This window comes from Eretmochelys imbricata, chromosome 4 (genome assembly GCF_965152235.1).
Source record: "Eretmochelys imbricata isolate rEreImb1 chromosome 4, rEreImb1.hap1, whole genome shotgun sequence".
Taxonomy (NCBI): domain Eukaryota; kingdom Metazoa; phylum Chordata; order Testudines; family Cheloniidae; genus Eretmochelys; species Eretmochelys imbricata.
Window position 1 is genome coordinate 143,471,818 of NC_135575.1, and position 27,007 is coordinate 143,498,824.

Sequence of the window (27,007 nt, forward strand, 5' to 3'; positions counted from 1 at the left end):
AGGATTGTTACCCTTGCCCTGTCCACACGCTTGTAGGCTATTATCATATTCCCCCCATTAGTCATCACTCAGCCCAGCGAGACAGTTACAATCTGTCCTTCTCCGCCAATCCTTGGTAGCGTTTGTCACTTCTTTCTGAACCCCCGTGTCTCTAGAGCTGCCCAGGACTGATGGCCGTAACCCAGCTGTGACTACATGCCCTCATACCGGCTGGGGGATGGACTGCATGCCCTAATTCAGTCTGTGTTCTCCATACCCCTGGAGTGCTGATCCTGGGCCAGCTGTAGGGACAGGCGGACAGGGTGATTGCCTTGGGCACCACTTGTCAGAGGTGCCACATGGCTCAGCTGGGTTGTTGGTTTTATTCTCATCTGCTTGGGGGCACCAAAAACATTTTCTGCCGTGGGCAGCAAAACACCTAGGGCTGGCCCTGGACTGATCCAGGAGTGCTTTTCAGGGACCCCGCCTGCTGGTGAACACATGGGCATTTCTGCTGGAACTGGGCGAAAACACCATGCCCTGGGCGTCCCTAACCTCTGCTTGCCAGAAGCTGGGAGTGGACGACAGGAGATGGATCACTCGATAATTGCGCTGTTCTGTTCATTCCCTCTTACGCTCTTGCCACTGACCATTGTCGGAAGACAGGATACTGGGCTAGATGGACCTTTGGTCTGACCCAGTGTAGCCGTTCTTATGTTATGTAAAACTAGAACAGGCATCCCATTAACCCAGTGGCTCTCAAACTTTGGTGCTGGTGACTCCTTTCACATAGCAAGCCTCTGAGTGCGACCCCCCCTTATAAATTAAAAACATATTTTAATATATTTAACACCATTATAAATGTTGGAGGCAAAGGCGGGTTTGGGGTGGAGGCTGACAGCTGGCGACCCCCCATGTAATAACCTTGCAACCCGCTGAGGGGTCCCGACCCCCAGTTTGAGAAACCTTGCATTAACCGCTCCCCTCCCAGCAATTGATCCCTCATTGAGAACCCGTCATTGAGTAAATCAGATCCGACAGTTTGGTTCTGCTGGCTCTTTGGTCACCTCGCAGGCTGATCTATAGGCTCTCCGCAGGGCTCATGCAGCCACTTCTGGGGTGGAACGTAGCAACGCACTGCAGTGCTGCACGACCGTTTAGTCCAGTGGATGAAGGACGCTGGTCGAAACTGTTGGAGTAATCTAGGGAGGCAGAATGGGCTAGGGCCAGGGACTAACAACCCTGTTTTGTTGGTCTCTTTAAGGACCTCCAGTGACCAAGACTTTGATTCCCCGGCTCTTCCGAAAGAGAGCCCAGGGTCCTCTAGCATGGTGCTGGAACATTCGTTTGGTACTGACCCGCAAAGCCAGGGGCTAGCACTTCCCAGGGCCATTCCAGCCCATCCTTGTGCGTTTCCTTCTCCCGCAGGAGATAATGTCCTTTCAGAGGCTTGTGGAGGATTTGATTCTGGGGCCCACCGAGCTGCTTGTGGTGTGCTCCAAGCTGCTGCTTCAGCTGACCACGTCTTGGCTCCTGGCGAGCAGATGAGAACATGGGTCTGTGCGGGGGCCAGAACAGTCCCCTCCCCGGCAGATCGGTTCTGCCCCCCGCCCCGCTGTATTGTTTCACAGCCACATCAACAGAGGACGTGAAGGGTGGAGGGGAGATCTGCTCGCAGAGAGAGCAAGGGCGGAAGGGGAGGGGAAAGGAGGGGGAGCTGCAGGAAGGAGAGGGCGACAGACCGCAGGTGATTAGGGGTTGGGCGTCTCTCGGGTTTATTAGCTGGCTCCAGCAGGGTATAATTGAGGCTGAATAAAGCAGCGTTGGACTCCGCCAGGCTGGCATCCAGGATGCAGCGGGGTCAGGAGGAACGACGCCTGCTCTCAGAGAGGAGCCGGGGCCACGGCAGTGGTTTGCCTGGCTTGGCAGCTCTGGGCTCCTCTTTGTCCCACACGGGGAAGGGCAGGAACACAAACCTGACTGCTGGGTACAGTGTCTGACAGGAGTCAGACCCCAGGATCTGCCCCACGGCACTGCCCCTGCTGCTCGTCATGGGATCCTCCCCACGACAATCCCTAGCAGCCCATCCCTGGGGCCTGCCCCACGGCTCTTCCCCCACCACTCGTCATGGGACCTGGCCCACAGCACCTCCCCAGCAACCCATCCGTGGGGCCAGCCCCACAGCACTCCTCCAGCGGCTGGTCATGGGACCTGCTCCATGGCACTGCCCCTGCTGCTCGTCATGGGACCTGCCCCATGGCAAAATCCTAGCAGCCCATCCCTGACCCACGGCTCTCGTCATGGGACCTGGTCCACAGCATCTCCCTAGCAGCCCATCCCTGGGACTTGCCCCATGGCACTCCTCCAGCGGCTGGTCATGGGGCCTGCCCCACGGCAATCCCTAGCAGCCCATCAAAGGGGCCTGCCCCATGGCACTCCCCCAGTGGCCGGTCATGGGACCTGTCCCACAGCCATCCCCACAGCACTCCCCTACCAGCCCATCCCTGGGGCCTGCCCCATGGCACTCCAGTGGCTGGTCATGGGGCCATCCCCACAGCACCCGCCCTAGCACCACATCCTTGGGGCCTGTCCCACAGCACTCCCCCAACAGCTGGTCATGGGACCTGCCCCACAGCAATCCCCCAGCAGTCCATCCAAGGGGCCTGCCCCACGGCAATCCCCCAGCAGTCCATCCAAGGGGCCTGCCCCACGGCAATCCCCCAGCAGTCCATCCAAGGGGCCTGCCCCACGGCAATCCCCCAGCAGTCCATCCAAGGGGCGTGCCTAACAGCACTTCCCAGCAGCTGGTCACAGGCCCACCCCCCTCTTCCCCCAGCAGCCTGTCCACAGGGCCGGTCGCGTGGCAACCCCCCCAGCCATTCCTGTAGCCCAGAATCCTATCTCCTCAAGCAGCCAGTGGCCGGGGCTTCAAAAGAGGGTGCAAAACCCCAGAGTGCAATGGGTGCTGTAGCCTCTGCACCCCGGGCCAGCCTGGGATGAGCCTGGGACCTTCAGCACTGAAGGGCTAGATAGGGCAAGAGGGGGTATAAAGCTTCCGGCTTCAGGGCTTCAGCCTGTGTCTAGGTATTAGGAGTTAGAATGAGACCCTCCTGGGGGCAGATTTCCCCACATCTCCCTGCTGTGGGGTTCTTGCTCCTTCCTCCGAAGCAGCTAGTGCTGCCCATAGGAGACAGGGAACTGGGCTAGATGGATCCTGGACTGATCTAGTCAAGTGATTTCCATGTTCTTTACAGCATGGGCCTCTACTGTTTGAGGTAAAGGGGTAACTCCATTAGCTGGTAGCAGCAGTGGGCTCTTATCCTCTTTGGCAGACCAGCTACTAGAGGGGAGCATTTAATACACACGCTTAAACGGTGGGCTACACAATACTGTCCCGTGGGGAAGGTAACTCCTGGCTGCAGCTGCATGCATGAGGACTGGTAGGCCTTGGTTTGTTGTATTCTGTATAGATGCAGATCTTATTCCTGTCAGTGGCTAATCCTTGTTTTTAGAAAATGTACCACCTTATTTGCTTTGCCCTCGAGCCTGTCCTGCAGCAGTGAGTTCCGCAGGTCAGTGATAGGATCTGAAACCCACAGTGAGGTGGGAGACATTAGCTGCCCTGGGGCCCACAGGGGCAGGGAGGGAAAGGGGCACAACCCTGGGAAAGCAGGAGGGTTCTTTGATTCACAGCCTGAGTCCAGAAGCCTTCAGATCGGCTCAGTGATTCACCACCTGAGAGCACATGCTGATGCCGCAAGGCGGGGCCCTGCAGGGAGCATACACCCATGGATCCCCAGTGGGTCAGATAACCAAGCCAATCATCTCTGCCATCACATTGAGCTGGCAGCGTGACCTCCTTATCAGCCTCTTTCCCTTTGCCTATCCTTGTAACCGCCTTTGTCCCTTGCCTTCCTACGCTCCACAGGCCGGCTTGGTTCCCCCCGCAAACCCGGAGCAGCTGTTGATCGCGCTGGAGCCGGAAGCAGCCTCCATCTATTGCAGGAAGCTCCGCCTCAATCAGCTGATTGACTTGAGCTGCAAACCTCTAGCCAATGGCCTCGCACCAGAGCTCTCCATCGACTCCAGCTTCAGGCAGGGTAAGCGACTGCTGTACTATGGACACCTTGTCTGGGGATCTGGGGACAGCTGAGCCGTGGGGTGGGCCACAAGCGGAATTAGCTCGCTGGCCCCAGCCCGATCCCGACAGACTGTGTGTCTGCGTTGTACAATTCAGCACAACTGGCCATCTCTGCTCAAGAAAGTCCCCCGGGGGGAGACTAGCAGGGTGCTGCCGGTCCCGGCAGAGGGTGATGGCCAAATTGTGGGGAACAGCAGGTGGGCCTGCAGCTCCGGGCTGTGATGTGGTAACAGAGTGGTGGAGAACCAGCTGCCACGTCCTGGGTTGTTTCCTCTGCACTGTTGCAGCAGGGCTAGGCCAGAGAGCTTTGTCCCAGGCCAGCCTGCTGGGGGCTGCTCAGCATTGGCAGGGGCTGGTTTGGGACTCCTGGGCAGAACCAGTCTCTCTTTCTCAGAAAACATCCCTAGGCTTTCCCAGCCTGCACCTCTCCACTTAATATAGCCCCCTCAGCACCACCAGCCGTGCCGCTCGGTTCATCTCTTCTCTCAGTCCCGGCTCCCTGCTGCTTCTACGCTAGGACCAGTTGCAGATTGCCAAAACAAAACCCTTTCCCCATTCAAATCCTTGCTGAAGATTTTCTTCTACCACCAGGGAAGCCCTGGGTTCCCGCCACCCTGGGCTTTCCCAAGGCACTCCTCTTCTCTGTGCTCATCTGTTAGACTGCCAGCTCTTTCCACTGTCTCATTCTGTGGCTTGTGCAATGCCAGATACATCATAAATGATCTGGGAAAAGGGGTAAACAGTGAGGTGGCAAAATTTGCAGATGATACAAAACTACTCAAGATCGTTACGTCCCAGGCAGACTGCGAAGAGCTACAAAAGGATCTCACAAAACTAGGTGACTGGGCAACAAAATGGCAGATGAAATTCAATGTTGATAAATGCAAAGTAATGCACATTGGAAAGCATAATCCCTACTGTACCTATAAAAAAATGGGGTCTAAATTAGCTGTTACTACTCAAGAAAGAAATCTTGGAGTCATTGACTTCAGTTCTCTGAAAAAATCCACTCAATGTGCAGCGGCAGTCAAAAAATAGAACACAATGTTGGGAATCATTAAGAAAGGGATCTATCTCTCTTAGATAATAGGACAGAAAATATCATCTTGCCTCTATATAAATCCATGGTACACCCACACCTTGAATACTGCGTGCAGATCTGGTCGTCCCATCTCAAAAAAGATATATTGGAATTGGAAAAGGTTCAGAAATCGGCAACAAAAATGATTAGGGATATGGAACGGCTTCCATATGAGGAGAGATTAATAAGACTGGGACTTTTCACCTTGGAAAAGAGACAACTAAGGGGAGATATGACTAAGGTCTATAAAGTCGTGAATGGTGTGGAGAAAGTAAATAAGGAAGTGTTATTTACTTCTTCTCATAACACAAGAACTAGGGATCACCAAATAAAATTAATAGGCATCAGGTTTAAAACAAACAAAAGGAAGTGTTTCTTCACACAACACACAGTCAACCTGTGGAACTCTTTGCCAGAGGATGTTGTGAAGGCCAAGTCTATAACAGGGTTAAAAAGAACTAGATAAGTTCATGGAGGATAGGTCCATCAACGGCTATTAACCAGGATGGGCAGGGATAGTGTCCCTCGCCTCTTGTTTGCCAGAAGCTGGGAATGAGCGACATGGAAAGGATCACTTGATGATTACCTGTTATGTTCATTCCCTCTGAGGCACCTGGCATTGGCCACTGTCGGAAGACAGGAGACTAGGCTAGATGGATGTTTGGTTTGAACAGCGGCTACTAAAGTTAGATATTTTTAAATCAGCTGGTCCAAATAACTTGCAACCAAGAATTTTAAAAGAGTTGGCCAAGGAGTTTGCTGGTCAGTTAATGCTGATTTTCAACAAGTCTTGAAACACTGGGGAATTTCCAAGGAACTGTAAGAAAGCTAATGTTGTGCCAGTATTTAAAAAGGGTGAACAGGACAACGCAGATATTTATAGGCCTGTCAGCCCGACATCAATGCCAGCCAAAAGGACAGAAGGGGTCATAAGGGACTTGATTAATAGAGTTAAAGGAGGGTAATGTAATTAATGTCAGTCAATATGGGTTTATGGAAAATAGATCCTGTCAGACTAACTTGATGTCTTTTTGATGAGATTACCAGTTTGGTTGATAAAGGTAACAGTGTTGGTGTAATAGACTTAGACCTTGTAAGATGTTTGACTTGGTACCACAGGACATTTTGATTAAGAGACTAGAATGATACAAAATCAACCTGCCATACATTATTTGGCTTAAAAACTGCCTAATTGATAGGTCTCAATGTGTAACTGTAAATAGGGAATCGTCATCGATTGGGTGTGTTTCTAGTGGGGTTGGTTCTTGTCCCTGCACTATTTAACAGTTTTATCAATGACCTGGAAGAAAACATAAAATCATCGCTGATAAAGTTTGCAGATGATATAATGTTGGGGATGTGGTAACTAATGAATAGGTCAGGTCAGTGATACAGAGAGATCTGGTTTAGGTTTGCAAATTGGGAGCAAGGAAACAGTATGCGTTTTAATATGGCCATGTGTAAAGTCATAGATGTAGGGAAACGAGAAGGAAGGCCATACTTACAGGATGGGGGATGTATCCTAGGAAGCTGTGACTCTGAAAAAAATGGGGGGGTCATGCTGAATAATCAGCTGAACATGAGCTCCCAGCATGATGCTCTGGCTGAAAGGGCTCCTGCAATCATTTGATGCATAAAGAGAGAATAGTGAGTAGGAGCAGAGAGGTTATTTGACCTCTGTATTTGCCACTGGTGTGACTGCGGCTGGAATCCTGGGTCCAGGTCTGGTGCCCACAATTCAGAAAGGCTGTTGATAACTTGGAAAGGGCTCAAAGAAGAGCCACGAGAGTGATTGACAGATTGGAAAACCTGCCTTACAGTGAGAAACAAACCGGTTACGTTTAGCAGAAAGAAGGTTAAGGGGTGATTTGATCACAGTCTATAGGTACCTATAGGGAAACAGAAATTTGATGTGGAGGGCTCTTCAAAATAGCAGCGAAAGGTCTAACAAGACCCAATGGCTAGAAGTTGGAGCTAGACCAATTCAGACTGGAAATAAGGTACATATTTTTAACAGTGCGGGTAATTAACCATTGGAACAGCTCACCGGGGGTTGTGACGGATTCTCTATCACTGACAATTTTAAAATCAACATTGGATGATTTTCTGAAAGATCTGTTGCAGTTCAAACAGGCATTAATTCAGGGCCTGTGTTAGACAGGAGAGCAGACGAGATGATCACAATGGACCCGTCTGGTTTTGTTCTCTATAATCTATGAACTGCCAGCTCCAGACAAATCAGAAGTGATGCTAATTCTGGATGTTACACCCGACAGTGCATGGGACCTGCTGGAGATAGAATCCCCACCCCCTCGACTGACTCTGAGCTCTGGTAATGGGAGATGTGTCATTATTTTCACTGGTTTTAGCACCCAGAGACTCCAACCGAGATCAAGACCCAGGTGTGCTAGGTGCTGTACAGACACAGAGGTAGGCTCACTCCCGACCCTGAAAAGTCAAAGGCCAGACACAGCAACAGAGTGTAACCAACACATGGGGGAAGGGGGATCATGGAGGTCCTGATAAGAAGGTTATGTGGAGCTCAACAGGCCAGACCTGGCCTCAGTTCAGTCAGATATTTTAGCACATGTGTAGCTATAAACATGTGTAGTCCCTGTGAAATCAAAGGGGCCGCTCGTGCTGAAGTACCATTCGGAATTGGGACCTGGGTAGGCAATGTGGTGGCTAGGAATCATTTGTGTGTGTGTGTGAGAGCGAGAGAGTGTGTGTGATATAAGAACATAAGAGCGGCCGTATTGGCTCAGACCAAAGGTCCATCCAGCCCAGTCTCCTGTGTTCCAACAGTGGCCACTGCCAGGTGCCCCAGGGGGAGCGAACAGAGCAGAGCAATGATTGAGTGATCCATTCCCTGTCGCCCATTCCCAGCGTCTGTCTACGTCTATACGGGTGGGGCATTCGTGTGTCTGCGTGTATGTAACACGTCCGAGTTGTACGTGGCCAGGTGTAGATATGGGGGCGGTGAGTGTATGCGTTATATTGGGTCCCCGCAACGTTCATGTCTGAACCCTCTCTCGCCGGTGGCCCCCCAGCCTCGCCCCCCGCCTGGCTGAGTCCTTACTGTGCCCCAGCGGATGGGGGCCGGAGGCGTTGGGTCACAGGGTCTGGGGAGGAGCAGGTGCTGGAGGTGGCCTAGTGACAGGGCAGGGACGATAAGAGCGGGTACGCCGGGCAGGGCAGAGCCATGAAGGGCCCTGAGGGGGCAGATGCGAAGCTCCAAAGGTGGGGGGTGGGGCAAGAAGAGGTTAGGAGCTCCCCTATTCCCATGGCATGATGGGCCTGATCCTGAATGGCGCTGAGCGCCCACACTGGCTGCGGCTGCTGAGGATCAGACCCGGGGTTCACAAACCACGTCCCCGTGTCTGTTTCCCGTCAAGCTCCATGTTGCTCTTAAGGCTTCTGCCCTTTCTCGTCTCCGTCCTGCTAGCCCCAGAGACCCTCCCTCCGTCATCAGGCCTCATGGCCCTGGCACCAGAGGGCCAGTCGCTGGCGAAACAATGAGGCCCGTGCGTGTGTGTGCGTCTGTGTGGGCGTGTGCGCATGTGTGTGTGAGTGCGTGCACAGGTGTGCACGTGCGGGTGTGAGTGCGTGCACGGGTGTGCACGTGTGGGTGTGTGTGAATGCACATGTGTGGGTGTGGGTGTGTGTGCACGTGCGGGTGTGAGTGTGCACGTGTGGGTGTGTGTGAATGCACATGTGTGGGTGTGTGCACGTGCGGGTGTGAGTGTGCACGGGTGTGCATGTGCAGGTGTGAGTGTGCACGTGTGGGTGTGTGTGAATGCACATGTGTGGGTGTGTGTGTGCACGTGCGGGTGTGAGTGTGCATGTGTGGGTGGGTGTGAATGCACATGTGTGGGTGTGGGTGTGTGTGCACGTGCGGGTGTGAGTGTGCACGGGTGTGCACGTGCGGGTGTGAGTGTGCACGTGTGGGTGTGTGTGAATGCACATGTGTGGGTGTGTGTGCACGTGCGGGTGTGAGTGTGCACGCGTGGGTGGGTGTGAATGCACATGTGTGGGTGTGTGTGTGCACGTGCGGGTGTGAGTGTGCACGTGTGGGTGGGTGTGAATGCACATGTGTGGGTGTGGGTGTGTATGCACGTGCGGGTGTGAGTGTGCACGAGTGTGCACGTGTGGGTGTGGGTGTGAGTGCACATGCGGGTGTGAGTGTGCACGGGTGTGCACGTGTGGGTGTGAGTGCACGTGCAGGTGTGAGTGTGCACAGGTGTGCACGTGTGGGTGTGGGTGTGAGTGCACGTGTGGGTGTGGGTGTGAGTGCATACTGGGGTGTGCGCGTGCATTTGTGTGTGTGTGTGTGAATGCACATGTGTGGGTGTGGGTGTGGGTGTGTTTGAAAGGCAAAAGCTTTCAGAGCCCCCTGTGGCTGCAGGGAAAGTGTCTCTCCAAAGCAGCAAGTGGCCCCTCTGGGAAATTAGCCACGGAACCAGCCCTGTTTCCTGAGCTCACTGAGGCCAGGTCAGAGGGTTCCCGTATCAAAACAAAAAATAATCCGAATAATGTCAGTGTGAGAGGGGGAAGGCAGCCCCATCTGGTCTGCATTATGGGTACTTGGCTGGCGCTCGGCTGCTCTGCTTACAGAAATCCCACAGCTCAGTTCCTTTCTGACTGTCTGGGCTGATTTCAGGGCTCTTATTTGGGAATGACCCCCTCCCACCCCTTCACTTGGGACTTCATTTAGGTTATGCTGTCTGGTTCGGATTCCTGGACGTCCTTTGCAGTTTCCTGGATGTTCAAAGTCAGATCCACTATCCTGAACTCCGAGCAAGCTGGAGTGCGCCTGGCCTTTCAGGTCCAGCTGGCCAGATCCAATCAGTGTAAATCCCCAGTCGCTCCATCACGTCGCTATCCTAGAGATGAGCCTGGGTCAGGTTTAGCATTAGAGAGACGCACACTGAAGTCAGCAGGGTGAGTCTGGATTTACACTAGAGTTACGGAGATCAGAATCTGGCTCCAACCCCGTGGCAGTCAGTACGTGATTCTGGATTTACCCCAAGATAACTGGAAACCGAATCCAGCCCTGGTTCCTCTGCAGTTCTGTGTAGCTGAGAACAGAATCTAGTCTGTCCTCAGGAACTGCGGTAGGGCCAGACACTGAGGTCGCCAATCACATGGAGCTCTGCAATTTGGGCCACCCCTTCCTTCCCCTAGTGCAGCTTACAGAAAAGCAGAGAACACCTGCCCCCGTCTGCCCTGCATCCTGCAGGGCCTCTCCCTCATCACCTGCCAAGAGATGCAAGCTGGATGTGTGCATCACGGCTACGGTAGAGCTCTGCTGTGGAACACGCACCAGCCTCAGCCCAGGGCCCGTAGGCCAAGCGTCTACAGTCCTAACTGGCCCCCTTGCTGGCCGTCCCAACAGAGAGGCATGGGCTTACGAGGCTCTTCCCACTCCCGGAGGCTGCCTCTCCAGGTCAGGCAGAAGGTGGCATGTGAGGAAGGGACCCTGCCCTGCCACTGGCCTGCTGTGTCTTCTCTGTGGGTAAACAGAGTCACCCAGGGCTGTCCTCTTTGCTCCGAGAAAGCAACGCTGTGGCCGTCTGCGACGGAGGCTGCGCTCCATTCCAGGCCTGTCTGGGGCCTGGGTTAGTCCAGCGCTGATGCCGTGCGAGCCACAGGGTCTGTCTGTGTCCTGGGTGCCATTTGTGGGCTTCAGTATAAACCAGCCAGACACAGGCCACTGGCCTGACCAGAAGGTGTCATCTGACACAGGGCACCAGGGTCCATCGCGTGATGGAGGAGTTTGTCCAGAGCTGTCCGGTCCGTCACGCCTTCTGTGACGCAACACGGAGCTACCCAGCAGCTCTGCCAGGCTCCTTCTCATCTGTAGCAGGAGTTCGTAGTAATGTCTCTCTCTCGCAGGTGAGCTCAGAGCACGTTAGAATATTGCTCTGCTTGTCTGCCCAGCCTCACTGGGGCGGGATGGTCACGTGGTGGAGGTACTGGCCTGCGACTTGGGAGACCTTGAGACTTGGGAGAGTTGAGTCTTGGCTCTGCCCCAAACTCCCTGTATGACCTTGGGCAAGTCACTTAATCTCTCTGGGCCTCAGGTTCCTTGTCTGTAAAATGGGGATCATGGTACCGCCCTCCTTTGAGATCTACCGATGAATAGCGCTAGATAAGAGCCGGGCTGTGGTGTTAGCTGTAAAATGGGAACAATAATTCTTACCTACTGTTGTAATGCCTGTGAGATGCTATAGTCATGGTGGCCAGCTAAACAGCTAGAATTGTCCTCCTTCTACCAATGGGGAAACAGAGGCACAGAACAGTGGTGCTACCTGCCCAAGGTCGCACAGCTGGCCGGTTTTGTGTCTTAACCACAAGATTTCCCCTCTTGTTGTACAATCTCCAGCTCATCTATTCGCCCAACTTCTGCCTTCCTTCTGTTTGGTTCATTTCCTCCGAAGAGCCTCTGACTGGCTGTTTGACAAACTGCATTACAGAAGCAAATATCCTGCCTTGCTTTAATATCTCCAGACACCTGGTCGGCTTTGGGCAGACAATAGATGTTTTCCTAGTCAAGATCTGAGTAATTAAAGTCTCCCATGGTCATAACCCTCTTTTCTTACAGGTCTCTCATCTGTAAAAACACCTCTTGCTCTCCTTCCAATCTGCCCCGGGCGTCCCCAAATCCCCCCCTTACTTTCCTGGCCTTAAATTTCCAGTTTAAACTGTCTCTGTCTCAGCTAAGCCTTTGGTTTCCCTGTGCTTGCTTGTGTTTGTCCCTCTCCCTCTTGTCCCTTGGCTTTCATTTTGCCCGTCCTCTTGTTAAACTCAGAGCCGCTGAGCTTTCAACCTGTTTTTCAGGCGCAGTCACACCACAAGACATTAGAGCAAATCCTGAACTGTCTAGGAGTGTCAGAGTAGACACCATGGCCACTGAGAACTTCCTCACAATACCAGGGGCAGAACCCAGGTTCCTTGCTTTAAAAGCCCTGGTTAAAGCTACTTGAGCTAAAGGAGAATCTCCACTAAGTATAGAAGATCTGACACACAGCTAAGCAGCTCTGGTTCTCTCCAGCAGAGGGCGGTGCTGCTTAAACACAGCTCATTGCCCTAGTTTCCACTGCAGGCTCTGTAATATTTACCTCCTGAGAAAGTACCCTAGCTTAGGGTGACCAGGTAGCGAGTGTGAAAAACCAGAACACTTTTTTTTTTCCCCGGGGGAGAGGGGGGCGTATAGTTGCATATATAAGACAACGCCCCTAATATCAGGATGTCTGGTATCCCTACCCTAGCTGTACCCCAGCGGTAGAATCATTGCCCAGGACATTGTGGACAAAGCAGGCGTAAATGGTGAATACAAGGCGAGAGCTTTAACAGGTGTAGATCCGTCTTGCACCACTGAAGCTGATTTACACTAGCTGAGCTTCTGGCCTCTAGACTGTACGATCTTGGAGGCAGGGACCTGTCTGTGCTCAGTGAACGGTGCTCAGCATGCTGCTGGGAGGCAATGGCATTCATACCGGAATAATAATAATGAATGAATAGCAGTAAATGTACCGCAGAGAGCTGTGGGCTCAGTCCGACCCCATAGGCCTGTTTCTTCCCCATGATCCGTGTCTGCGTTTTACAGAGCGAGAGGTTTTGTGGGGCGGGAGCATTTAGTGACATGCCTCTTGTTTGTTGTTACATCCTTGGGCAAAAGCTGATGAGCTAACAGGGAAAAGCACGTCCCAGTGAGCCGAAAATAGACCCCTGGACAGGCAGCCCCACCCTCTCCACACATCTCCCCGCCCTTCCTGGCTTCGCTGACCAAACACATCTTGGCCAGCCCTGCTTTTTATCTGGCATCTTTGTGTTTCCTCCCTGCCCCAGCGTAATGAGAGCTTCGGAGGCGGGGGGCGAAACTCCACCCCAAAGTTACAATCAACCCAGGAACAACATGGGAGCCACAGCGCCATCCTGTCCACTCCTCTCCCGGGGGGTGGGGAAGGAGGTGAGGTCAGCGCAAACCAGACGGGAGTTACAAGCCAGCAGTGGCTCAGCTGCTGGTCTTGTCAGATCTACAGCTGAGCAGCATGAAGCTAGTTATTGCTTGGCTGGGAGGAAATGCGGGGGGCTGGTAACTAGGGGGGCCATATCCCTCTGTCAGTTTTGAGCCAGTCAGTACCTCACCAAGAGGCTAGGGGGTGCTCCGCTCTCTGAGTGGATATTGAAGCAAGGCCCCAGTGTGGCGCGTGGGGCTCTGTGTTGCTCGGTCATTCAGAAGAGAAGCTCTGGTTGCCCTGTGTTCATCGATGGGGCAGTAACTCCCGTGTCCTGGCCAAACTCCAGCTCAGGGAGTTGCACTGTGAATCCCATCCCGCCCTGCCAGTATTCTCCTTCCTCGTATTGTTGCTGTGCGCTGCGGAACAGCAGCCGAGCCCCACCCCAGAGGTGACTGCATTGTGGGGGTTAAGTGATCCCTGGGCACCCTTTGGGTGCAATGGCTGCTAAGTGCTTTGGAACAATGGGGGCGGACGTATCACACTGTTACAAAGATGCTGCCCTGCATCTCCCAGCAGCTCGGCCCATGGTTCGCTAGCAGCCCGTTGCACGTCCAGACATCCGCACCAAGGCCAGCTGCTGCCAACCCACTGCGGGGTGGAGCCCTGCCCCGCCCAGCTGCGCTGCTCCTGGAGGGTTCTCCGGTGGGCTGGCTGAGCTGGCCGAGAGCCGTCTCCCACTCGTCTCCCACTCCAGCTTGACAGGCCAGGAACTCGGGCCCCTGATGCGTGGGCAGCAGCCTTGTCACCGCCGCCTGACAGATCACGCTGTAGCGTCTCCGAGTTCTGGGTGACGCCTGCACAGGGCAGCTTTGATTTCGCTCTCCCAAGAAAACACAATGGGTAATTTGGTGCAGGTTTTAATCTGGCAATTTCGGGGTGATTTTAAGGCCATAAAAATGAAAGATGATTAGCATCAATTGAGGCAGACACGATGCAGGCAAGATATAGGGAAACCTCCCCCGCACAGCTCTGCTGATGCCCCTCAATCCCAGCCCTCCAGCCCCCCGTTATTCCAGTCCTGGGCTTCCCACATACAGCAGAGCTGAGGCCCCCCTTTCTCAGCCCAGGCCCCCCATTATTCTAGTCTTAGGGTCCCCACACACAGCACCTTCAATGCTCCTCAATCCCAACCCACCGCTCCCCCATCAGTCCAGTCCTGAGGTTCCCCCCCGCAATCTCGACTCAGCCGTTCTGCTAGCCCAGCCCTGGGTTCGCCCCCAGTTCGGCCATGCCCTGCAGCACTGCTTGCTCTTCTGGTCTGACTCCCCGAACTCCACTGAGAGGTGGTTTGAATGACAGTCAAGGTCAGACCTCCACACAGCCTGTCCGGCTCACAGCCACCCCCCGTGGCCCCGTGGCCCTCTCACACCCGATCCCTTTGCTTTCTCCTTGCAGCCAGAGAGCAGCTCCGGCGTTCCCGGCACAGCAGGACCTTCCTGGTGGAGTCGGGGGTAGGCGAGCTGTGGTCCGAAATGCAGGCAGGTAGGAGGGGCCGTTTGTTCATGAACGGGAAGTGGGTGGGGCCCTCGTAATGAGGCGAAAGCAGAGCCCACCATCTCGGGGGACGGGATCCGCTTCCAGGACCCCCGTGAGCGCAGCCTCCACACCCTGGCCACAGGACCAAACACAGCCACAAATAACCCCCCTTAGGATTGAATGCCGCTGTTAACTGACTGCAACTCTCTGGCTAAGGCGTCCATGGCTTGCATCACCGTAGTATCTGGGCGCATCCCAATCTTTACTGGACTTACCCTCACACGCCTCTGTGAGGCAGGGCCGTGTGATTATCTCCACTGCACAGGTGGGGAAACTGAGGCACAGAGCCACTAAGTGACTGGCCCCAGGTCACACAGGGAGTCTGTGGTAGAGGAGGGAATTGAACTCAAATCTCCCACGTCCCAGGCCAGCCCCCTAGCAAACAGATCCACCCGCTCCCCCTCCCCCCCCCCACACACAGAGGAAGGTGTCAGCCTTGCGCCAAGGAAAGACCTTGAGAGGTGAGACAGACATACGGAGTGGCCCGGGCTCTTCCCAAGTGTCTCTGAAGCCAGTGGCCTGACACCGGCGGGGCTCGTCTACACAGGACGTCAGAGCGCAGCGAGCCGGGGTGTGACTCCCCAGTGCCCCCCCTGGCAGCGCAGGAATGTCTGCAGGGTGCTTTGCCGTACCCCGGGTGAGGGCGCTGCAGCTGGGGGGGTCTAGGTGCTGTACAGACGTCCCCTGCAGGAGGCGGTGATGGGACGACCTGCCCTGAGGGGAAGCTTCCCTGTTTCTCTAGACACAGCTGCTCTTCAGCTCCCCCATTGCCAGGGTGCAGAGGGACAAAGAAAGGCAGGTGGGAGCCACTTTCCCTTCCCAGGAGGGAGAGCCCTGCCAACGCCCACGAGACCTCTGGAGAGGGAAAATCCCTGGGCACTAATCAGCAACCTCCCCCGCTGGCCCTGGCTCTCTCCAGTCGCCCGCACAAAGCTGATCTTAAGCTGCAGCTAAATAAATCCAGCTGGTGCCTGCCCCAGGCCGGGAGCCAGCTTTGTGCTATACTTAGCAAGGGGAATATCCCTCTGCAGTCGGTCCAGAGGCCCTGGCCCCAACTCTGCTGCCACGCGGGCCCAGCCCACTGCAGAATCTGTGGCATGGGTGGCAATCAGCTGGGGGGCAGGGGAGCGGGCTGGGGTGATTTCATCTCACTGGCGCAGTCCGGCAGCCCCCAGACCCAGGCAGACGTGAAAGAGCCGGTACACGGCCCAACGTACCGGCTTCCCCAGACCGGCAATTTAGAGGGCCCGGGGCTCCTCTGCGGTAGAGGTGGCTGGGAGCCCCGGGCCCTTTAAATCATGGTTGGAGCTCCTGGGCTCCCGGACACCTCCGCAGCTGGTAGCTCCAGCGGTGATTTAAAGGGCCTGGGGCTCCCAGCCGCTGCTTCCGCAGCCAGAGCCCCAGGCCCTTTAAATCTGGCTTTAAAGGCCCCGCCTCTTCTGGTTGAGGCCACGCCCCCTGCTCAGGACTCCGGCATCCCGGTAAGTCCTTTATGTTACTTTCACCCCCAGGCCCAGGACACTGCACCGTCGCCTGGCACGGCCTGTAATGCGGTCAGCAGTGCCTTCCTGGACTACAGAGCCCAGGTCAGGGCTTAGGGGATACCCTGTGTGATGACACTAGGCTGGAGGAGAGAGAGCCACCAGGCCGGCAGCCTGAAGACAGAATCCCCTTGATATTAGCCCACTCCTGTCTCTTCTCTGCTGCAAACCAATGCTGCAGTTCACCAGAGCTCTTTCTACGCAGCCACGAGCTAGCGTCTGCGAGGGCGGCGGTGTTCTCCCCATTTTACAGCTGGGGAAACTGAGGCACGGAGTAGGGACGTGACTGGCCCAGGGTCACCTCATGGGCTCAGGGCGAGAGCCCTTTCCTAGGCCTGTGTTCTACCCACTGGGAACAGCTAGCCCAGAAGATGAGATGGACCGGAGCTGCTGGCAGCCACACGAAGCGACCCGAGCCGCAGCGCCTTCATCCCTAGCGGCTCAACCGTGCTCAGTAATTAACGATCCCTAACACTCCTCAGCCAGGGACCGTGGCGCGCTCGGCAGCGGAAGGTGCATGAGGTCCCGCCTGACGGCCGCGGAAGCAGGAGCAGGGCGGCGAGAAGCGTTGATATAGCAAACACTGCAGATGCGAACGCCCCCTGAATCGCCATTTTAAAACGCCAGGTTTAGGGGCCTAACTAAATGGCTTGATTTTCTGCTGCGAGCCCATCAGCTGCCGTGAGAGTCATTAGGACTGATGCGCTCAGCACCTGCCAGCCAGGTCCCTGCCTCCCAAAGGAACGGGCAGACGCTGGGACCCCCGTGCCAAGCAGAGCCGATGGGACGCCCTCGTCGCCGGGCTAGCTGGACTTTCCCCAGCAGCTGGGGTACAGCTAGATCCAGGGCAGTAAGCCTGGGCAGCACAGGGCAGGTGCTGGCAGGGGCTCAACCGTTCCTCCCAGCGTCACCCGTGTCTTAGCAGAGCAAGGGCGCAGCCAGCCAGCTCAGCCGCGCTTCGGTCTCTGAGCAGGGGATGATACGCACCTGCTGCTGGAACCTGGGGCCGCCTCGCTGAAACTCCCAGCCACCCCATATGTACAGCCAGCAGGAGGCTGGCCAGAGCACAGCCTCAGGGAACCCCCTGGGTGGGGGAGTCCTTGGGGCAGAGGGGCAGTGGCATGGGGAAGCAAGGAGCCAAGCCACTTGGGAGAGGCACCATCTCCCTCTGCTAGGGGGTGCCGGCAGGCCAGCGATGCCTCATGCTCAGCAGCAGCTGGCAGAGAACCATCTTCACACACCACCCGGCAGCGACGGTCAGGGCCCAGGGCGCTCTGCGTACCGTGGATAGGCCGGCTGGGGGGCGAGGGGGCAGGAAGACCCCCCCTGTTGCCTGAGCTGCTCCACCAGAATCTGACCCTCTTACAGGGACAGCTGGAGAGAGGGTGACAAGGGGCGAGATCTTTAGTCTGGAGCAGGAGAGAGGCACTTGCCCAGGAACCTAACGGAAGCCGGCATGCTCCTGTCCCGCTGGGCAGCGACAGCATGGACCGAACTTCCAGGGGTAGCCCCGTTTCTCAACTAGCACCCGGCGCTGGTTGAAAACCAAGCAGAGGATTCTGGCCCCAAACCGTTGTGGGGTGGAATCATAGAGTCATAGAATATCAGGGTTGGAAGGGACCCCTGAAGGTCATCTAGTCCAACCCCCTGCTCGAAGCAGGACCAATCCCCAATTAAATCATCCCAGCCAGGGCTTTGTCAAGCCTGATCTTAAAAACTTCTAAGGAAGGAGATTCTACCACCTCCCTAGGTAACGCATTCCAGTGTTTCACCACCCTCCTAGTGAAAAAGTTTTTCCTAATATCCAACCTAAACCTCGCCCACTGCAACCTGAGACCATTACTCCTTGTCCTGTCCTCTTCTACCACTGAGAATAGTCTAGAACCATCCTCTCTGGAACCACCTCTCAGGTAGTTGAAAGCAGCTATCAAATCCCCCCTCATTCTTCTCTTCCGCAGACTAAACAATCCCAGCTCCCTCAGCCTCTCCTCATAAGTCATGTGTTCCAGACCCCTAATCATTTTTGTTGCCCTTCGCTGGACTCTCTCCAATTTATCCACATCCTTCTTGTAGTGTGGGGCCCAAAACTGGACACAGTACTCCAGATGAGGCCTCACCAATGTCGAATAGAGGGGGACGATCACGTCCCTCGATCTGCTCGCTATGCCCCTACTTATACAGCCCAAAATGCCATTGGCCTTCTTGGCAACAAGGGCACACTGCTGACTCATATCCAGCTTCTCATCCACTGTCACCCCTAGATCCTTTTCCGCAGAACTGCTGCCTAGCCATTCGGCCCCTAGTCTGTAGCTGTGCATTGGGTTCTTCCGTCCTAAGTGCAGGACCCTGCACTTATCCTTATTGAACCTCATCAGATTTCTCTTGGCCCAATCCTCCAATTTGTCTAGGTCCCTCTGTATCCTATCCCTGCCCTCCAGCGTATCTACCACTCCTCCCAGTTTAGTATCATCCGCAAATTTGCTGAGAGTGCAATCCACACCATCCTCCAGATCATTTATGAAGATATTGAACAAAACCGGCACCAGGACCGACCCTTGGGGCACTCCACTTGAGACCGGCTGCCAACTAGACATGGAGCCATTGATCACTACCCGTTGAGCCCGACAATCTAGCCAGCTTTCTACCCACCTTATAGTGCATTCATCCAGCCCGTACTTCCTTAACTTGCTGACAAGAATACTGTGGGAGACCGTGTCAAAAGCTTTGCTAAAGTCAAGAAACAATACATCCACTGCTTTCCCTTCATCCACAGAACCAGTAATCTCATCATAGAAGGCGATTAGATTAGTCAGGCATGACCTTCCCTTGGTGAATCCATGCTGGCTGTTCCTGATCACTTTCCTCTCATGTAAGTGCTTCAGGATTGATTCTTTGAGGACCTGCTCCATGATTTTTCCGGGGACTGAAGTGAGGCTTACTGGCCTGTAGTTCCCAAGGTCCTCCTTCTTCCCTTTTTTAAAGATTGGCACTACATTAGCCTTTTTCCAGTCATCCGGGACTTCCCCGGTTCGCCATGAGTTTTCAAAGATAATGGCCAATGGCTCTGCAATCACAGCTGCCAATTCCTTCAGCACTCTCGGATGCAACTCATCCGGCCCCGTGGACTTGTGCATGTCCAGCTTTTCTAAATAGTCCCTAACCACCTCTATCTCCACAGAGGGCTGGCCATCTACTCCCCATTTTGTGATGCCCAGCGCAGCAGTCTGGGAGCTGACCTTGTTAGTGAAAACAGAGGCAAAAAAAGCATTGAGTACATTAGCTTTTTCCACATCCTCTGTCACTAGGTTGCCTCCCTCGTTCAGTAAGGGGCCCACACTTTCCTTGGCTTTCTTCTTGTTGCCAACATACCTGAAAAAACCCTTCTTGTTACTCTTAACATCTCTCGCTAGCTGCAGCTCCAGGTGCGATTTGGCCCTCCTGATTTCATTCCTACATGCCCGAGCAATATTTTTATACTCTTCCCTGGTCATATGTCCAACCTTCCACTTCTTGTAAGCTTCTTTTTTATGTTTAAGATCCGCTAGGATTTCACCATTAAGCCAAGCTGGTCGCCTGCCATATTTACTATTCTTTCGACTCATTGGGATGGTTTGTCTCTGTAACCTCAACAGGGATTCCTTGAAATACAGCCAGCTCTCCTGGACTCCTTTCCCCTTCATGTTAGTCCCCCAGGGGATCCTAACCATCCGTTCCCTGAGGGAGTCGAAGTCTGCTTTCCTGAAGTCCAGGGTCCGTATCCTGCTGCTTACCTTTCTTCCCTGTGTCAGGATCCTGGACTCAACCAACTCATGGTCACTGCCTCCCAGATTCCCATCCACTTTTGCTTCCCCCACTAATTCTTCCCGGTTTGTGAGCAGCAGGTCAAGAAAAGCTCCCCCCTAGTTGGCTCCTCCAGCACTTGCAGCAGGAAATTGTCCCCTGCGCTTTCCAAGGAGTTGGGAGCCTCCTTCGCTCCAGGCATACAGGAAACCGCAGGAAGATCTGAGACCCCACCAGGTGTCATGCTTGCAATTGCACCGCTCTGCTCTTCTGCAGCGCACTTTCCAAACCCCAGATTGCAACTGGGGAAACCGAGGCACAATGCAGGGTGGCAGCTTGCCCAGGGTCACAGAGAGAGGCAGAGCTGGGAACCCACACCTGCTAATATCCTATGCTCTGGTTTAGCCACCAGGCTCCTCGTCTCTCTCAGGGCGGGGAAGTCCCTGGACATGTGGCCTTGCGACCCACGGGCTTCTGAAAGGCTCTTACCGGCAGCACTGCCTGTTGGCTCCATTGTGAAGCTCCCTGCCTGAGCGGTGCCCACCAAGCCCATATTAGGCCTGTTCTGTGGGAAGCCTGGCGCCTTCAGTGGACTTTCCAGAGTCGGGACGGGAGTGTGGTCTAGTGGTCAGAACACGCGGCCGGTAATCAGACTAGCACTGCAGATGACTCAGTGTATGTCCTCTGTGAATCATTTCACTGCTCTTGGCCTCAGTTTCCCCATCTGTACAGTGCGGATAACAGCCCTGCCTTGCCTCCCATGGGGGTCGGGAGCTAAATCCATCAAAGGCTGTGAGGTGTTCAGCTATTACCGTACTGGGTGCCGTATAAAGACCTTGGATAGATTTGCCCTTGATCCCACAGTGGGTCCGCAGCAGAGCTGGGGTCAGAACCCAGTGTCCAGACTCGCATTCCAGTGCCCCGTCCGCATGCTTCTTTCCCTTCCGTGCCCCTAGGAAAGTGGGGGGGGGGGGGGCATATTCAGCATTCAGCTCGCGCTGGGCTGTCCCCGGCTTCCCGGGGCAATCGGTGGCAGCTGTGTGGTTGGCTTCAGTGAGAGCGGGACCGGGGCCGTCATGTTCTGTGTTGGAAGGTTTTAACCTGCGGCAGCTGCCACCGGTAGCATGGGGGGCTCCCAGGCATTGCACTCGACACCTGCTGTCCGCTACATCGCTGCGAGACCTACCACTGAGTCAGCGCCCCACCCCACCCTGAGCACCCAGGCAGGCCCAAGGAATGAGGACACGGCCCCAGGTGACCCCTTGGTGCCAGTTACCAACAGGAATGGACCAGATCCTCCCCGAAGCCTGCTCTCTTCAACAGCCTTCCTGCCTGGCAGATTGCAGGGGCTGCACCCTGGAGTGGACAAGCTGCTGTTCAGGGGCGTAGCGATTTCCCTTGCTCCGGAGGAATTCGGAAGGAAGGGCTGAGGTCAGCTCCCTGCTGGCAGGAAATCGCTCCTTACCGTGCATCTGGCTGGCTCACAGAACGCTGACATCGCTCAGGAGGGAGTGCTGGATTCAGTGAGGATTGACCATGGAGGGCCAGGGGGGGAGCAGTCACTGGATGGTGGGAAAAGTGCTCTGTGCTTCCACGGCCCCTTCCACGCTCCCTGCAAACACCAGTCCAGCCCCGCCTGGCCTGTGCGCAGGGAAGGGCCGCAGGGTCAGGCTGAGAAGCGGCCCACGGAGGGAGCATGGGGGGAAGCCCCTGGCTTGGAGGGAGCTGTCTCCAGAGGTGTCCATCCCGTCTGGGGCTCCGCAGCATAAGTTACAAGCAGCAGCCCGGTGGACGTAACTGACGAGCTCGGAGCCTCGCGCAGCCGGCGGGAAAGTCCTGTAGGCATGAGTCCTGTCCCCGTGTGACCTGCCCCATCTGCATTGGGGTCTCCCTACTGTCAGGGAGAATCAGGCCCATTGGCTGGGCAAGGTCCCCAGGATCAGGCTCTAATGCAGCAAACGGCTCAACCTGGAGGGAGCAAAGCAACTCTGGCAGTTGCTTAGACCACCCGGGGCAGGCGCTTTGCTCCGGGTCACAGGGTGGCTCTTAGCAGTAATTAGCAGGGCCGACAGTGGCCCCTACAGGCTCTGATCAAGGCCCCCTTGTTAGGGCCCTACCAAATTCACGGCCCATTTTGGTAAATTTCACAGTCAGAGGATTTTTAAAATCTTATATTTCATGGTTTCAGATATTTAAATCCCAAATGTCCCGGTGTTGTCCCCGTGGGGGTCCCGGCCTCCGGGGAGGAGGGGCTGCAAGGCGGTTGTGGAGGGGGGTGGGGGGGTCACGGTATTGCCACCCTTACCTCGCACGGCTGCTGGCGGCGACGCTGCCTTCAGAGCTGGGCGGCAGGGGAGTGGCGGCTGCTGGCCGGGAGCCCCGCTCCGAAGGCAGCGCAGAAGTAAGGGTGGCAATACCGTGACCCAGCTCTCATGGGGGAAGCCAGATTTCATGGCCCATGAGGCATTTTTCATGCTCATGAAGTTGGTAGGGCCCCACCCATTGTGCTAGGTGCTGCATAAACCGCAGAGACGTGCCCTGCTCCCAAAAGCTTAGGGTTTAAGGGCCTGATCCAGAGCCTATGGATATCAGTGGGAATCTAATCTTCCCACTAACCTCAGCTGGCTCATCGGCTGGGGTCAGTCAGTGGCTTGGACTCTGCAGGGCTGGAAAGGGAGGTCAAAGCCAGGCTCCAGGATGCCAGGGTTCTCGTCCGGCTCTGACACTTACTGGGGGGCAGATTGTGCTCCCCTGCTTGTGAGGGGAGGATCTGAGAAGCCCCCTCCTGCACTTGGCACCTCTCAGGTGTAGATGGGTATGGTGGCAATCTGGGATGCAAGGTGCCCCAAAGGGGATGGGACCATGGTGCACCAGTGCCAGGAAGAATAAGCTGGAGGGGTGTAGTAGTGGGTGGGCTCCCCTGGCATGCCTGGCAGCTCTCTGATGTGAGGCTGTGCTTGAACAGCATGAATGATAGAGCCCTGCTGGTCCTATGCAAGTGCCCGCCCTGCTCAGTGCCTCAATTTCCCCTCCTGTAAAATGGGGTTCATGGTAATGAGCCACCTTGGTAAAAATGCTTTGAGATCTTTGAACAAGTGGTGCTGTGGTGCCTCAAACTGGGTTTCAAGGGCCTGATTTGACATCCGTGGCAAAGCTCCCATTTGCTTCACTGGCCCAGAATTGGGCCCACCGGGGTGTATTGAGCCACGACGAGGGGCAGAGCTGTGGGTGGGCCACGCCCTTCCTTCTGGGACCAACAGGGGAGCCCGAGCCAGCTGCAACGTTCCCAGACCCTCTCAAACGCCTCTTGTACCACCCGGCAAAGCCACCACCCAACCCAGGGTGTCCTGTGTCTCAGGTCTCATAGACTTTCCCTCCCTCCTGCACTCCTGAGAATGGCGAGCTCGCCGCTCCAGGCAGCGGTTCCCTGGGCTCCCCTCTCGGCCCAGCGGCGGTGGCCCAGCCTGCTTAATGAAACGCCAAAGGATTATTGACTCAGCCAGCCGGCTGGGCCGCAGCCCGACTCCCCTCGTGCAGAGTTAAACACCTCTGGTGCAAAGGATGTGAAACACCCCCAGGCTCCAGGGTTAGAGCCTGTCAGCCAGTCAAGGAGCCAACGCCGCTTCACTGCAAATAGAAAAGCACCGAGTGTCTGCTCAGGCTGTTTGCTCCTCAGAAGCCCACTAGATGCTGGTGAAAAGATCTGTGCCTCCCCCAGACGTCCCACCTTTCAGCGTCACGACCTCCAGGCCCCAGCTCACCAAGAGGGATTGAACCGGGGTCGCAGCGCAGACTTGAGCTGAGAGTGCAGCACTAGTAGGTTGTTATTCTGTTTGCGAACTAGTTTTTAGCTGGAGACCCACCAAACCCTTTACACTTTACAAAAGTGATCCTCCCTCCTTCCCCCTGCATTTTGGCCAAAATTGGTTAGGTTTCTGTAGCAAACGGTTTGGATTGGGTTGGTTTTCAATGAACCACCCAAAAGGTGAAGCTGAAATTGGCATTTTTGGAAATGTTGCCATGCTGGTGGAAAAGGCCATTCCATTGGGGAAATCGGCTTTGTGAGAAATTTCGGGCCAGCTCCATCCTTTGGCGGAAAGGCCGGTCTTTGCTTTCAGTCATCCAATAAGGAGGGGAGAGAATGACATGTGACTTAGCCGAACAAGGCTCTTCCCGCTTCTGGCCAGGAGCTCCACCCTCCCTTCCTTCCCCTTTCTGCTCCCCCATCACTGGGGGACGCAGGTGTCTTAGGGCATCTCTGATGCGGAGTCTCCATGGTTAAGCAGTAACTGACCCCCACCCCAGAGGAAGTTTAAGGAGACAGGGAGTAATTGTCCCAGCTGGCCATAGGGATAAGAGCATCTGTTTGAGATCCCACGTGGCCAGGACCTCAGTTTAATGCCTGATCCCAAAGAAGGGTTCCTCTGGCAGCACAGCGCCCCCTACCATCGTGCTGGGGGACAGACTCATTCCTGACACACAGCGAAGAACTCCTGCCTCTAGTGACCCCCTGCGTTACGCTGGGTTCTCCTCCCGGCCGCATCCTGCCCTGCTCTGGCCCTCAGGCCCGAGCTTTGCAACGCGCGTTTCCAGCTATGGAGAGGCAGAGAGTGAGGGGCGTGGGCGAGGGACGGGGGACGAGCACGTGGCTGCATCAGGGCTGCCCCCCCCATGTCACATGGCAGAAAGGAGGAGGCAGGGTCTCAGGACTCAGTGTCTGTACGACCACAGTTCTCCTGCCTCACTGGTCTGCGACTCAGGGCACCTGAGTTCTGTGCCTGGCTCTCCTGCTGGGCTACTTGGTGACCTTGGGCGGGTCTCTTAGAATCATAGAATCATAGAATATCAGGGTTGGAAGGGACCCCTGAAGGTCATCTAGTCCAACCCCCTGCTCGAAGCAGGACCAATTCCCAGTTAAATCATCCCAGCCAGGGCTTTGTCAAGCCTGACCTTAAAAACTTCCAAGGAAGGAGATTCCACCACCTCCCTAGGTAACGCATTCCAGTGTTTCACCACCCTCTTAGTGAAAAAGTTTTTCCTAATATCCAACCTAAACCTCCCCCACTGCAACTTGAGACCATTACTCCTCGTTCTGTCATCTGCTACCATTGAGAACAGTCTAGAGCCATCCTCTTTGGAACCCCCTTTCAGGTAGTTGAAAGCAGCTATCAAATCCCCCCTCATTCTTCTCTTCTGCAGACTAAACAATCCCAGCTCCCTCAGCCTCTCCTCATAAGTCATGTGTTCTAGACCCCTAATCATTTTTGTTGCCCTTCGCTGGACTCTCTCCAATTTATCCACATCCTTCTTGTAGTGTGGGGCCCAAAACTGGACACAGTACTCCAGATGAGGCCTCACCAATGTCGAATAGAGGGGAACGATCACGTCCCTCGATCTGCTCGCTATGCCCCTACGTATACATCCCAAAATGCCATTGGCCTTCTTGGCAACAAGGGCACACTGCTGACTCATATCCAGCTTCTCGTCCACTGTCACCCCTAGGTCCTTTTCCGCAGAACTGCTGCCTAGCCATTCGGTCCCTAGTCTGTAGCGGTGCATTGGATTCTTCCGTCCTAAGTGCAGGACCCCGCACTTGTCCTTATTGAACCTCATCAGATTTCTTTTGGCCCAATCCTCCAATTTGTCTAGGTCCTTCTGTATCCTATCCCTCCCCTCCAGCGTATCTACCACTCCTCCCAGTTTAGTATCGTCTGCAAATTTGCTGAGAGTGCAATCCACACCATCCTCCAGATCTTCCACACTCTGTGCCTCAGTTTCCCCACCGGCAAAAAGGGGGGCCATGAGACCAGCCTGTGTTGAGAGCCATGGATGATGAGAGCTAGGGGAGGTTGTTGTTATTTTCTTCCAGGTGACCGTTACATCGTGGCTGACTGCGGCGGCGGGACAGTGGATCTGACCGTCCACCAGATCGAGCAGCCGCAAGGGACGCTCAAAGAGCTCTACAAAGCCTCAGGTGGGATGGCGACCCCCGGGAGCCATGTGCCAAGGGCCTGATCCAGTGCCTGTTGGAGCCAGTGGAAAGACTCCCATGGCCTTTGGATCAGACCCCCAAATGCTTCCCCCCTCCCTCCCCAGCTAGCGGCTGACCCTCTGTATTGGGTGGAAGGATTGGAGCATCCATCTGTCACTGCTCCTGAGGGAAAAGCCTGTGGAGCAAAGTGCCCCGGGGCTGCCTCTCATCGGCCAGCATGGTGCCATGGGCCTTGGGGCACGGGTGTGTCTGGAGAGGGGCTCGGAGGAGGGGATGGTGGTGGCTGTACGGATCGGGTCAGGGAGGGTGGCCCATGCGGGATGAAAGGTGGTGATGGCTGGGGCCTGGAGGGCCTAGCTTAGGAGAGGTGCCTGGAAGAGCTTGGCTAGCAAGCAGGTCGAGTGGGCATCTGACTGCGCTCTGTAAATACATTGGGGGTGTGGGGGGGGACACACCGGAGAGGGTGAAGAGCTTTTAAACTAAAGGACGATATGGTCACAAGAGCTAATGGGGATAAACTGGCCACGAACAAATTCAGGCTATGGCTGAGAAGGTGTCTCACCATCGGAAGGGCGAGGTGCTGGGTCAGTCCCCCCCCACACACACACACAGACTCACGTGCTGGGGGTTGTGAGGCAAAGAACGGGATTAGTTCGGAGAGCGAGCTGGACAAAGGCGAGTGTGATTGTATGCAGGTTGCTCGTGATGGCGGCATGCAGGGCTCAGCGGCCCTGGGGCTCACGTCCGGCTGACGTTCTATGTTCCCAAAACTCATGCGTCAGCACTTCAGCTGGCCACAGGCTGGGGTCAGGAAGGGATTTCTCTCCCTACCACCAAGTATATTCCGGGAGGGTTTTTTTTTTTTAATCTCCTTCCTCTGGAACATCAGGGATGGCCACGGCGGGAGATGGGACATGGGCTAGGCTGGGCCAA

The 27,007-nt window shown here is 55.3% G+C and overlaps 1 protein-coding gene across 1 annotated transcript in view; it reads left to right on the plus strand.

The window, feature by feature from the left end:
* The window catches only part of HSPA12B (heat shock protein family A (Hsp70) member 12B), a 96,866-nt gene that overhangs the window by 61,943 nt on the left and 7,916 nt on the right, over nucleotides 1-27,007 (plus strand). Inside the window, exons 7-9 of the mRNA XM_077816193.1 lie at nucleotides 3,908-4,079; nucleotides 14,621-14,707; nucleotides 25,952-26,056. Of these exons, the coding sequence (XP_077672319.1) occupies nucleotides 3,908-4,079; nucleotides 14,621-14,707; nucleotides 25,952-26,056 (364 nt within the window). The remainder of the gene's footprint in view (nucleotides 1-3,907; nucleotides 4,080-14,620; nucleotides 14,708-25,951; nucleotides 26,057-27,007) is intronic.